This window comes from Petaurus breviceps, unplaced genomic scaffold (assembly GCF_028583685.1).
Source record: "Petaurus breviceps papuanus isolate PSGF00001 unplaced genomic scaffold, PetGlider_PUasm1.0 370, whole genome shotgun sequence".
Lineage (NCBI taxonomy): Eukaryota > Metazoa > Chordata > Mammalia > Diprotodontia > Petauridae > Petaurus > Petaurus breviceps.
The window spans coordinates 476,720-489,754 of NW_027186297.1; the positions used below are offsets into that span (position 1 = coordinate 476,720).

A 13,035-nucleotide genomic window follows, 5' to 3' on the forward strand; every position below is an offset into this window, starting at 1 on the left:
TCATTCATTCATTCATTCATTCATTCATTCATTCATTCATTCATTCATTCATTCATTCATGGGGAGGGTCTTGTATCTGCTCCCACACCGCAGGAAAGTGAGTGGTGAATCTTTTCGCCATGACCACTCAAGTAAGCCGCCGAGGGGCTGCAATCAGCACAAGCGGAGAGGCTCACTGGGGAGAAGGCGCTCCAAAAATGGTGAGCTTGGATGCTCCGGTGTGGGGTAGGGGGCGGCTGTGTTACCTTTCCGCTGCTCTGGGTGCTGGGGGTTGGTCTGCGGAGCTGTCTGATTGTCCCTGGGCAGCCCTGGGTTCTCCTTGTCTGAGGGCGCATCCTGGCCGCCATCATCTCCCTGGTCCTCTTGGTGAAGCTCCACGTTGACTTTGGTCTCCACTTTCAGCTTTGGCTTACATCGAGCGTCTTCAGCATCACTGCCCGTCACGCCGTCTGGGGGCCACGTGGCCTTGACGTGGTTGGACAGAGAGTCCGCTGGGGGCCCGAAACAACACAGCGGGCTGGACTGTTGGAAGCCTGCAGAGTTTCTGCAGTCCCTTACGTGTCAGCCCAGGGTCAGACAGAGCCCCAGAGTCGGGAGGAACCTTTACTTGGACGAGAATCCCCTTCAGCGTCTCTCACAAGGGAGCCTCTGCCGGGAAGCCCCCATGCCACACTGGGACAGCCTGAAGTTTTTCTGGACATGAAGCCTAAATGTCTGGCCTGTTCCCTTCCTCTCTGCAGCCCTGGATTCTCCTACCAGTCCGGGTTCTCTCTCTACCCCCCTACCAGGGGTATCTACCTCCCACAGGGAGTGGGAGTGAGGAGAACCCTTGGAGCTGGGGAGGGGGGGTGCAGGGCCCATCATATGGGCACCGCTGGGAAGATGGGAGATGGCAGAGGCCTGCTCTGCTCTGGGCCAGGCTACCGAAGGCTGCTCCCCGATCTGTCCCTGGACCTTCGGCCTCTCAGTCTCCAACCCAGCAGGGCCGTCTCTCCCTCCAAAGAATTCCCTGATTCTGGACTTTTTCATAGACAAGGCAGCACAGGGGCTGTCCATTTCCTCCCCAGTCCCCTGGCTTTATCGCTCCTCCTCCCTGTTAGCCCCTCCTCCCGGCTTCCCCACAGGGGCTTGCACAGAGGTCTGAAGGAGAGACTTCCACACAAAGGGACTCCCTCTGAGAAGCTGCAGGTTGCCTTGGAGGCCTTTGTTCCAGGACTTTCCCTGACAGAGGAGGACACTGGGAAAAGTTCTCTGAGTCTGAGCAGGCCGAGTATCAGTTAACTGCAGTCTGAGGTTAGCAGTGGAGAGGGGCCCGACATGGGCCAGGGACACTGGGGGCCAGAGGACCTGGTTCACCCTCCTCGGCTGGGTGGTTTGGGGCACATATGTCCCCCACTCGGAACCTCAGTGTCCTCCTCTATAAAACCGAATGATAATAAGAGCAGTGGGTGGCAGGCTTGTGGTGGGCAGCCAGTGAGGGCGGGACTGGGGTAGAACCTTTGCAAACCTGCGGACCTCTGACAAGTGTGCTGGAGATCTGGCAGAAGGTGCCATCAGAGTTGGGGAGATTGTTCTGGGTCTCCTCTTTACCCACGTGGCTGCAGAGGGAGATACTCCCCGGGCCTTCCCTGCCCTCCCTCTTACCTTTGGGGGTGCTGTGGACGGGGCCCCGGTCACTCGCTTTACAAGAGCCCGGCATCCACTTGTTCTCCTCGCCTGCCCCATCTTCCTCACTGTCCGAAGAGCGTGAGGAGGCATAGGAGCTGCTGTGCTCCTCCAGGGACAGCTCGCTGTCCGAGTCCGAGTCATTGCCTGTGAAGCCAAAAGGCCCGGGAGGGTCAGAAAGGGGCTGGCCAGTCCGTGCTGGGAGAGCCCTCAGGGCTGAGAACAAGGGCAAAGCCCCTGTCCCACTCCCAGCTCCCTCCTCTCTCCCCCTCCTTCCTTCCTTCCCTTCCTCCCTCCTTCTCCCTTCCTTCCTTCCTTCCTTCCTTCCTTCCTTCCTTCCTTCCTTCCTACCTTCCTTCCTTCTCTCCTTCCTCCCTCCCCCCCCCTTCCTCCCTCCCTCCCTCCTTCCCATAGTCTCTGTCTCGATGCCCTTCCTTCCTCCCCCCTCCCTCCCTCCCTCCCTCCTTCCCTCCTCCCTCCCTCCCTTCCTCCTTCCTTCTTTCCTTCCCTCCTTCTTTCCTCCCTCCCTCCTTCCTCCCTTCTTCTCTCCCTCCCCTTCCTTCCCTGACTCATTTGTTCATTCAGTCACTCACTTTTTCACTTATTCATTCATTAATTTCCTCATTCTTTGCCATTCACTCAAAATTCTCACCATTCTTAATTATTCATCTTTATCATCCACATCAGCATGAGGTGTTATTACTTGGCCTTAGAATCCCACAGGACTGTGAGCTCCCTGAGGGCAGGGGCTGTCTTTGCACCCTTTTCTGTAGCCCCAGGGCTTAGCATAGTGCCTGGCCCACACTTAATAAATATTTAGTGTTGATTCAGTGTGAAGCCTAGTGCTGAGTACAGGGGACACACAAAGAGGGAAAGGCAGGCCCTGCCCTCAAGGAGCTCACACGCTAAGGGAGTAGACAACTCACAAGAGGTATGTTTGGGACACAGTCATCAGAGACGCCGGAGAGTGGGGTTGAGGGAAAGCTTTCCTGCTGGCCTGGAGGAGGCCGAGGACCTGGCTGCTCTGTCCATGGACCTTCACTGACCCATGGCTCCCAGGATCCCTCCCTGGAAGGCCAGCCACTCCTCCACCCACTCAGTCCCTCAGCACGAGTCTCCTGCTGCTTTCTGCCATGCTTCAGCAAGGCTTTGGGGGGGTCCGCATCTAGAGTTTTAAAGATCCCTCCTGCCTCAGTCACTCATTCACTCAAGCACCAACTTACTCTTTCAGCGTTCATCCATTCACACAGTCACACTCAATGGCAGCCCAGGCTGACCCTGGACCAGCAGCTTGAAGGGGTCCCAAGAAGGACTAAGACATAATCCCCGCCCTCAGGAAGCTCATTGTCTGCCAAGGGGAGCCAAGACCAGGGAAACCATCATGAGGGCAGCTAGGGAGATCCCTGAGGTCACACCCACTCCCTTGGGAGAGCGGGGAAGGCCAAGGGGGGAGGGCATCTGGAGCTTGACTCGGAGAGATGGGCTGGCTAGCAGCAGGTGGACAGGGGTGTCTTTGGGAGAGAGTAGGGTGGGATAGGAAGTATCCTATGTGTCTGTAGAGAAGGGGAGAGTGAGGGTCTCAGAGAGGCTGGGTTACAGGAAGGGGCAAAGAATCTTCATGAAGGGGAATCATGAAATAGCCTGGGAGGGAGATGGCAGGCAGGTTGTGGAGGGAGCCTTGAATGCCAGGCTAGCAAGGCTGCATTTTCCTGGGGAAAGGTTTCAGCAGATAGAGCCAGAGAACAAAAGCTCTTAGAGGTCCAGGCCCAGGGGCAGGAAAACATGGGGGCAGGGGAATGGTCGGTTTGGCTGAAGCCAAGAGAGCCTGAAGGGGAACCAGGTGAACAAAGCTAGAAAGGTGAGAGCCAGGCTGGGGAGGGCCTCAAGTACCAGGCCCTGGGCAATCCCCATTTCATCCCCAGATCCCAGGAAGCCCCCAGAGCAGAGGGGTGATGGGGTTAGAGTAGGGGAGTGATGGAAGAAAGAGGCTGGGAAAGAGAGAACATAGAGAGGAGGGAGAAGAGACAGAGGAGAAAGAGAGAGAGAGAGAGAGAGAGAGAGAGAGAGAGAGAGAGAGAGAGAGAGAGAGAGAGAGAGAGAGAGAGAGAGAGAGAGGAATGGGAAGGATAAAGAGAATCGGGGAGGGGACAGGAAGGACAGAAAGAGACAGAGACAAAGAGACAGAGACAAGGAGAGAGAGAGAGGGAGAGAAACAGAGAAAGAGACACTGAGATAGATAGACAAAGGAGAGAAACTGAGACAGAGACATGGAGAGACAGAGATAGAGAGAGGGAGACAGAGAGACATGGAAAAAGAGACATGGAAAGAGAGACAGAGAAAGACATGGAGAGAGACAGAGACAGAGAAAAAAGACAGAGACATGGAGAGAGAGATAGAGAGGGAGAGAAACAGAGAAAGAGACATGGAGACAGACAGAGGAGAGAAACTGAGACAGAGAGACATGGAGGGAGAGAGTCTCTCCCAGCCAGCTGCCCACCACCCCTGGGCCATGCCGGGTCAAAGCTGCTCTCACCCCTGGGGTTTTTGCCATCCCTCCTCCGGAAGGGGTGGACGTCAGGTTCGGGGCGGCCTCTTGCTTGGCCTGAGGACACGCTCAGCTTCTTGGTCCCCTCCTCCCTGGGACAGAGGGGAGCGCTTGTGCTCAGGGGCTGCAGGGGAGCCGGGGCTATGCGTTGGGGGGCCCCCTCCCCCAGAGGGCCGACGGGCCGGGAAGGCCGGGCACCCTCCTGGGCCCTGTCACCTTCCTCCACTGTTCCCATCTGAGCCAACGGGCACCAGCAGAACGGGCTGGACTGCTGGATGGCCACTTGGCCCCTTTCCCCCCAGGCACCCTCGGCCAGGCTGCTCAGGCCTCCTCCTCTGCCAGGGGGCCTGACAATACCCGCCCCACAGGGCATGAGGCAGGCCGGCCCTTTCCCTCTTCCTCCCAGTCTCTGGCCCCTCCTGGGGGACACCTTTCCCAGGCCCCTGGTTGCCAGTGTAAACCCCCTCTCTCCTCAAATGATCATGGACCTGCCTCTGGAGAGACCACAGAGGCCTTCTGGTCCACCCTGTCCCCTTCACTTCACAGAGGAGGAAGCTGAGGCCTAGCAAGGTCCAGTGACTTGCTCAGGGTCACTTCACCTTTAGCTCTCCCTCCACCCCAGGAAAATGTCAGCTCTTTGAAGGAAGAGGCCACACCAGAGCCTGGCATACAGTAGGCACTTAATAGGTGTTTGTTGGGCCGGATCATAGCAGGCAGTGCACTATCATTTTTCCCATTTTCCTGGCAAGAAAAGAGGCCTGGAGGGGGACCGCCCGGCCTAGAGATGGGGCATCTGGCCCAGGCGGGGAGGGCCCGGGCCAGGGGGGAGCACCTGGCCCAGGTGGGGAGTGCCTGGCCCGGGGAGGAGAGCTCAGACTACAAGGCCCAGAGGGGGAGCGCCTGGACTGGAGAAGGAGTGTCCAGCCCAGGGTGGGGCTTCTGACCCAGAGGGGGGGCCGTCTGGCCCAGGGGGGGAGTGCCGGGCTCAGGGCCGCCCAGCACAGGGCCCAGAGGCAGCCACAGCCACTCACGGGCCTCTTCCCTGCCACCTTGCAGGCTCCGGTTCTGATGAAGCACTGCCCGTCTCTCCCAGAGGCAGGGGGCTGGGGCTGACCTGACGGCGCTGTCCAGCGAAGCCGTGGACTCGCCCAGAGTCGTGCGGTACATGTTGGGCTCCTCGATGTATGTGTTGTTGCAGTTGAGAGACCTCTGGCAAGAAGAAGCAGGGCAACGTTAGGGGTGGGGCCAGGAGCCTCTGACAAGGCAAGGGGCAGCAGCCCAGCCCGCCCAGTGTGGACCACGCTGCTGGTCCCAGGGGCAGGGCCTGGACCTTCCCTAAGCACAGTGGCGCCCTACTGTCTAGCAAGGTCAGGATATCTCATCCTGGCATTCAAGGCCTCCCACAGGATGATGCCACTGGGAATTGAAGCAAACCAGACTCTTCCCTGCCCCCAAAAGTCAGCCCAGGCTTTACCCCTATCTTGTGTCTTCAGGGTCCTCCTGAGCCCAGGCTCCTCCCTCATGGGAAACCAGGGCTAGACAGAGCCTCCTACTCCCTGCTGGTTGTGTGACCCTGGACCAGTCCCTTCCCCAGTCTGGAGCCAAGATAAGGGGGTGTAAGACAGGACTTGGTGGGACCAGCCAGAGGCTCAAGGTGGGTAGAGCGGTTATCCCTTGGTGATCCAGGATGGCCCAGGAACTGGGGAGTCTGGGCCCATTTTTCAGACCCATTTTTCTGGTTGAGCCTGTTCATATCATTGGCATTGGGATCCCAGGAAGAAGAAATTCCCTCCCCAGAGTCAACCTCTGACCCTGAAACCAGCTTTCTGGCCCTTCAGCATGCTAACCCTCCTTCCCATTCTATCAATGAGAATACTGAGGCACACAGAAAAGGCAGAAGGGGGGCTAGCACAGCCTCTGAGTCCCCAGCCCCAGGGTGCTCCTGCCATGGCTCCCTACCCCACAGCTTCTCACCCTGGAGGGTGCCTATGGCTAACCTCTCTGGGACCCCAGGAGCCTGAGGGAGCAGAGGCTGGGAGAACAGCTCTTAGGGGGCAGGAGGGGGAATCTGGGTGACTGGTGAGAAGCTGGGCCATTGGACAGCCTAGCTCCAGGCTGGTGGTTGTGGCAGCCTGGGCCTCTGAGAAGGGTCAAAGTAGACCAGGGCCTTCCTTACAGTTAGCAGCGTGGCTCTGGTGGCTGTGGAATCATCTGGGTGGGCCTTCTTCCCCATCAGAGTGACCTTCAGCTGCTTCTGGACTTCCTTGTTGACCACACAGTGGAAGAAAAAGATGGCAAGTCCCTAGAGTAAAGGAGGGGAGTGGGAGGAGCCGTCAGAGGCTGGGCTTGGTCACCTCCTGGAAGGCCCCACCAGCCTGGAGGAGCTTTCCCTGGTGCCCAGACCCTGCCCTTGCAGGGGCATCAGCCCCATGGTGGCCCCAAAGCCTGCTTTCCCAGAGAAACTCAGGTTTCTGAAAGCTGCCAGACTCAGGGGGAGAGGCTCCTGGGCAGTGTGGGAGGGTGAGCCCAGGGGGCCTCTGGGCAGATGAGGAGGGGCTCCAGACAAAGGCCTGGGGAGACACGGGGCCCTGAAGCTGCCCTGTCCAGACGATGGTCTGCAAGAAAAGTGGCTTCAGTTTTCCAGGGTCGAGGGGCTGGGAAAATGAGAGGACTCAGAGGACACCAGGCATTTCTTTGGGATGCCCCTAAAGCTAGCCCTTGAGGGGCAGTGAATCTGGTTCTTCAGACCGCTCATTTCCCTGCCCAGTACATTATAATACTGCTTCTGTTGGCTTCGTGGGAAGTCCTCTCAAGGGCCTGCCTGCCCTTTACCCCCCTCCCAGGAGAGGCCCCGAGAGCCATTGTGCCTGGATGACCACACAGGTAGGCTGAGAACGCGATGCTTTAACCCAAGCTCTGGCAGAAGACAGAGCTGGGCCTGAGACAGACTTGGGCTCATGGTAGTTTGGGGGGAAGGGGCATGTGCCCCAGCTCCTGGCAGGAAGGTCCCCAAATCCCCCAGACTGCGCTGGCCACAAGGAGGGTATTCCATCCAAGTCCCATTCTACAGATGAGTAAACTGAGGATGCAGGGGGGGAGTGTCAGTCACAGAGGGAAAGCACTTGGGGTCAGAGGATCACAGGGCAACTGTAACTGGGAGGAGGGTAAGTAGGGACAGTGTCCTGTCACAAGCCATGGAGGGGAGAGGCCAGCTGACTGAGGACAGCTCTCTGCCAGGCAAGTGACTCTGTGCAATTCCTGTGTCTCCATCTATGTCTACAGAAGCAGAGACAGACAGAGGCAGAGACAGAGATAGCTAGAGAAAAAGAGGCAGAGACAAACACAGAGGCAGATAGACAGACAGACACAGACAGAGACAGACAGAGGCAGAGACAGAGAGGCAGAGACAGACAGAGGCAGAGATAAACAGAGAGGCAGAGAGACAGACAGGCAGAGACAGACAGAGGCAGAGAGAGAGGCAGCAACAGAGACAGAGGCAGAGGCAGACAGAGGCAGAGAAAGAGAGGCAGAGACAGACAGAGGCAGAAAAAGATAGAGAGGCAGAGACAGAGACAATGGAGGGTGGTCAGCCCAGGCTGGCAGCTCCCTTGAACCTGGATAGGCTCACTAAAATGCCACTAGCTGGGGGTGGGGAGAGGGTGGGAAGGAGAGCAGAAAAGACTTTTCTCTGTCCCATGAACCCCAAAGCAGGGGCCGCAGCCCCAAGAAGAGGCACCTGCCAGGACCCCCTTCTCACTGTCTCTACCCCCAGGACTCGTTGGATTGTGCCAACATGCGGGGCTGGGTTAGCGCCTAAGAGCCAGACCTCCAGAGCTCCCATGGATTCTGGTATGGATCCGAGGGCCCTTGGTCAGTTCCAGAATCATCTTGGAGGTGAGAGGGACACCAAGCCAGGTTGCACCCCAAGCCTGTCAGGGTGAGGATTTGAACCCAGGCTGCCTGTGCTCTATAATACCCTGGCTGTGATACGACTAAGGAAGCCTGAGGAGAGGGAAGGGCCCAGTCCTCCTGGAGAGTGAGGAGGCAGACAGTATAAGCAGTGCATTCGGGGTCAGAACCTGGGCTCGGCTGTGTGACCTTGGGCAGGTCCCTCTCCCCTCTAGGCTCACTTCCTTCTCTTGGCTGGACTAGACGTGTGTGAGGTCCCTTTTGGTTCCAGAGCAGTGACTCCGTGACTGGTCTCTCTGACGCCACAACCCATGATGAGGGCAGCATCCTCTGTGGGGGGTGGCCCCAGGGAGCATCCCAGGAGCCGGGCCTCACCTGTAAGCAGCTGAAGATGGCAAAGAGGTACTGGAAGGTCATCACGTCACTGTTGACGGCCATCAGCCCCAGGAGCCACGTGGCGCTGATCAGCAGAAGCAGGAGGAAGGCTGTGCGGAGGCCGGAGCTGTGAAGGGAGGCCCCACGGCAGGCATTACCATCCCCACCCCAGGGGTCTTGGCAGGAGTCCCCTCAGGCCGCCCCAGAGGAAGGTCGGGCTGGGCCTGGCACAGGACCCAGGGACCTGCAGACAGTCGGCGCTAAGTAAGTGTGGGTCCATTTGAATGCAGTGCCAATGAGAATGTGAGCTTCTCTGTTAAACCAGGGTAGGTGAGAAGCCCTTCCCCATCAGCCCAGAGGACACACGGATGCAGAAAGGTTTTGTGTACAGACACAGAAGGGGGGGGTGTCTGGGGCTCTGGGGCCTCAACGGGATTCCTGGGCAATGGGGACTTCAGCCCATAGACTTACGGTGGGGAGGGAGCTGAGAGGCCCCGACTGAAAGAGGAGGAATCCCAGACCCACGGGGAGCGTCTGGCCCCAGATCGCCCCACACCCACGTGGCTCCCGGAGCGGGGAGTCCCTTGCTACAACCCTTCTGGGAGGCATTACTGTCTCTCCGGTCGCTGGGCTCTGATGACCGTTGACCTTCATCACCTGCCCTGCCATCCCCAGGCACGGCTCCCCCCACCTTGGGGCCCCTGGCCTCGCCACTGAACGTCTCTCCCCATGAGAATGTGCACCCCCTCAGGACAGCAGTTCTGTCTCAGCTTCCTATGGGCAGCCAGTGAGAAAGTAACGGGGGCTCCAGTGTTTCCAGACACACAACAGGGTTAGCAGCCAAGTCACCCATCGAATGAGGCCATTTTCAGGCACAGAGCCTGGGGGGGAGAGGGGCTCTCCAAGCCCCAGTAAGCTCCTGTACTCAGTGGGTGCCTCACGAGATCATGTGGGTCTTCAATCCCCCTGGGGCTCCTGGGGCTCCCCCCCCACATCTGGGCCCCCGAGGCCAGCCCTCACACCCACACCATCGACATACATGACCCCGCTCCGGTCATAGGCTCGGTGCTTCCGTCGGCAGGCCACTCTTGCTGACAGGACAAAGATGATGGTGTTGAGCTGGGGAGAAGGAACAATGAGTGTCAGGGGTGGGGGAGAGGTATGTGCAGGCCAGCCTCACCATGGAGATCTTCAGAAGGGCGGACCCAGACCCACTCACTAGCTGTGTGGCCTAGCTCCTTGGACCTCAGTTTTCTTATCTGCAAAGTGGGGCTAATATTTGGCCATAATAATACAGACTCGGCCCTGACCACCTCCTGACCCGGCTTCCTTTAAGTCCCACCTAACACCACCCTCCTGCAGGAGGAAGCCCCCCACTCCTTAGTTCCAGGGCCTTCCCCTGTTAATTATCTCCTAGTTATCTGGTTCGGAGAACGTGTCTGCATGGTGTCTCCCCACTGGACTGTGCCTTTCCTGAGGGCAGGGACCAGCTTGGACCTCTCTTTATCTCCAGCACTCAGCGAGCCAGGCACACAGCAGGTGCTTAGTAAATGTTAACTGATGATGGACAGAGGCAGCTGGGCCCTGGCCAGGTACTCACAATGACCACGATGCCAATGGGGCCTGCGAAGCTCCAGATGAGGGTGTCATGGACAGACAGCCAGCAGAAGTCAGGGTTCCCATAGCCTTGGGGGTCCAGACCCACAGCGAGCCCTGAGACAGAAAACAGAAATGTTGGGAGGACCAAGGGAGCATGGAGAAGTGGCAGGGGCCCAGGGAGGTTTCCCCATTGGTCTGCTCAGGGCAGACGTCCTGGGCTGTCCCAGATCATGTGGAGAGCCGAGGTAAAGGGCTTAATTTGGAGGAACAGGGAATGACAGACAGAACGTTCCAGGAGAAGCTTAGTCTCTGTAGAAACCTGGGGTGGGTCTAAATGGGCCGGCTTCTGCCCCCATCAGCTAGCCACCCTCAGCCATCAGCATACTGGAGGATGTGGCCAGGGTGGCGTCTCTCTCTGATGCCTCATCCTGCTCTGGGCTTGGGGGGCCAGCCAAGAGGAAAGGCTGGGAGAGGGTCCTGGTGTGTGAGGACCTCCCCTGGGCCACAGCGACCTTCAGAGACCATGGACCAGCTCACAGCCCAATGGGCACCAAGGGACCCAGGAGCGCTGGGAGCCTTGCAAGAACCCAGGGAGGTCGGGGTAACTGTCCTCATCTTAGGAAAGAGGAAACTGAGGCTGGGAGAGGGCCACATCCCTAATAGAGCCTGAGGCAGGATTCACACCCAGGGCACCCTGACTCCAGGTCCCAAGTCCAGACGGAGAGCCGGATCCACTTCACAGACAGGTAAACTGAGGCCCTGAGAGCGGCAGGGACTTGCCCAAAGGCAGAGATGAGGTGAATGGCCGAGGCGGCATCAGGAGCCAGACCTCGCGACTCCGGCGTCCCTGGGCTGGACACGCGGTCACCTCCGGGCCTCACAGACGGGCTCACCCAAGCCCGCAACGCCGGAAGCAGACCCAGTACTAGCCCGCAAGGGGTGAGCGTTTAAGGAACGTTCTGGAGGGGCCGCGGCCGCTGCTGACCTGTGACGATGGCCGGGATGCCCCAGCCCAGGACGTAGTAAAACCTCATGTGGCCGGAGTCGATGTTCCTGAGCTCGGTCAGCATTCGGTAGATGTGCAGGCCCTCCACGAACAGCCAGGCGAACGTGCTCATGTAGAAGTAATGAAGCAGGATGGCGATGACCGTGCAGGTGAACTGGAGGGGGGACGCAGACACAGCGCGGTTAGCGAGGCCCCGCCCACTGCAGCGGCTTCCCTGGGGGTCTGCCCTGCCCCCGGCCAGCTCCAAAAGCCTCTGTGGCTCCCACTGTCCTCTGCTTGGCATTCGAGGCCCTGCAGCGTCTCTCTAGGGTGATGATGCCCCCTCCAGTCCTCATCCATCCTACATGCCCTGTCCCTGCTCCCCAGGCCGAGGGGGCTCACTCTCCTTCCCTCCAGCTCCCGGGACCCCCAGTTCCCTTCAAGCGCCACTTCTAACACCCCCCCCCCCATTATCTTGGTTTGACTCGGGGGAATTTCAGAGGAGCAGGGACTTTGCATCCCAGCCCTTAGCACAGGGCCTGGCACATAGTAGGCCCTTAATAAATGCTTATTGACCAACTACATGAACCTCTCCCACCCCCCACCCCCCCAGAACGGAAGATGCCTGAAGGCAAAGCGACTTTTCTGCTGATGATCACAATGACAGGCGGACACGATGCCCGTAATGGAATAATGACAAGCCCGAGGGCTGGGGTCTGCAGCGATTCCCGGCTCAGCTTTGCTCACGTCACAAGAGGCAGGCACTCTTAACACCCCCATTTCAGAGATGAGGACACCGAGGCTGGGGGAGCTGGACTTCCTTTGCGAGGCTCAGCCCTCAGTCGGAGACGGGCTAGAGCTGGGGGCCGAGACACCCTGAGCGCAGCGTGGGGCTTCACGCTTCCGCCGCCTATCTGCCGCCCAGGTTTCTTCCCCGCCACGACTGGGAGCGGGTGCAAGTCTCCTGTGCATTTAGCAGAGGGGCCACCTGTGGCTACAGCATCGGGGTGTGGAGGGGCTTCTTTGTCCTGGACTCCCGTTCAGGTGTTTTGGGGGCCTGGGGCTGCACGTCCTTCCCTGGGCCAGGCACAGGGGCTCAGGCGCAGGAGCCGGACACAGGCTGCGGTCTTTGAGGGAGGAGACAAAACGGGAGACCACAGCATTTGGAGCTGGAAGAGAGCCGCTGCTGGGCCAGAGAGAAGCTGCGGGCCCTGAGTAGCAAGACCCGGATGGACAGTTCTTTGTGACCGCTGAGCTGAGGCTGGGGAGCCTCCTCGGGAGCTCGGTCTGGCGCAGGTGGGACCGGACGGCCTCTGAGGTCCCTTCCCGCTCCAGAGCCCCGCCCGTAGGCCCGTCCATATAAAGCAGGGTCAGAAGTGGGGGGTTTCCTCCTTCACACCCACCCAGCCCGCAGCCCTGGGCACGGCGCCTCTTCCAGGAAACAACAAAGACAGAAATATTCAGGTTCATAAATCAGCCGAGACGGCCGGTAATCCGGGGGTGGAGAGGGGGACCAGGAGCCTCTCCCTGAAACGTGACGGAGAGATTATAGAAACTCATAAAAAGCGGGCCCTGTGCCAAACACTCGATTCGGGGGCCACATTCCTTGGCTAGAAGCTCACAGGTGCGTGACCGGGGTGGGGTGGGGGGCAGATTCCCGGCAGGTGAGCACATGAGTCATGGCCCAGGAGTAGGAGGGGACGCCCCTCACGCGGGGGGTCCCCCTGCTCCAAGGAGGAAAAGCTGGGAGCGGAGCTGGGCAGCTTTCCCAGGAGAGAAGGCTGCGGAGCGATCCCCGCAGAAAGGGGCCAGACCCCGGGAGCCCGGCTCCCTGGTGCCTCAGAGAACGCCTACTCCTCTGGCTCGAGCCTTGCCCGGGCCACGGAGATAAGGCCAGGAGAGGAGGAGTCCACAGCCAGCTGAGAGGTGTGGATGGAGGGTGGCATGGGCCCGGAAT

General features: G+C 59.1%; 1 protein-coding gene across 1 annotated transcript in view; it reads right to left on the bottom strand.

The window, feature by feature from the left end:
* CELSR1 (cadherin EGF LAG seven-pass G-type receptor 1) overlaps nucleotides 1-13,035 on the bottom strand; it is a 48,930-nt gene that overhangs the window by 4,129 nt on the left and 31,766 nt on the right. The window contains exons 21-29 of the mRNA XM_069099323.1: nucleotides 11,079-11,253; nucleotides 10,095-10,207; nucleotides 9,534-9,613; nucleotides 8,495-8,621; nucleotides 6,387-6,512; nucleotides 5,325-5,419; nucleotides 4,199-4,302; nucleotides 1,645-1,812; nucleotides 246-491 (exon numbers count right to left, since the gene is read on the bottom strand). Of these exons, the coding sequence (XP_068955424.1) occupies nucleotides 246-491; nucleotides 1,645-1,812; nucleotides 4,199-4,302; nucleotides 5,325-5,419; nucleotides 6,387-6,512; nucleotides 8,495-8,621; nucleotides 9,534-9,613; nucleotides 10,095-10,207; nucleotides 11,079-11,253 (1,234 nt within the window). The remainder of the gene's footprint in view (nucleotides 1-245; nucleotides 492-1,644; nucleotides 1,813-4,198; nucleotides 4,303-5,324; nucleotides 5,420-6,386; nucleotides 6,513-8,494; nucleotides 8,622-9,533; nucleotides 9,614-10,094; nucleotides 10,208-11,078; nucleotides 11,254-13,035) is intronic.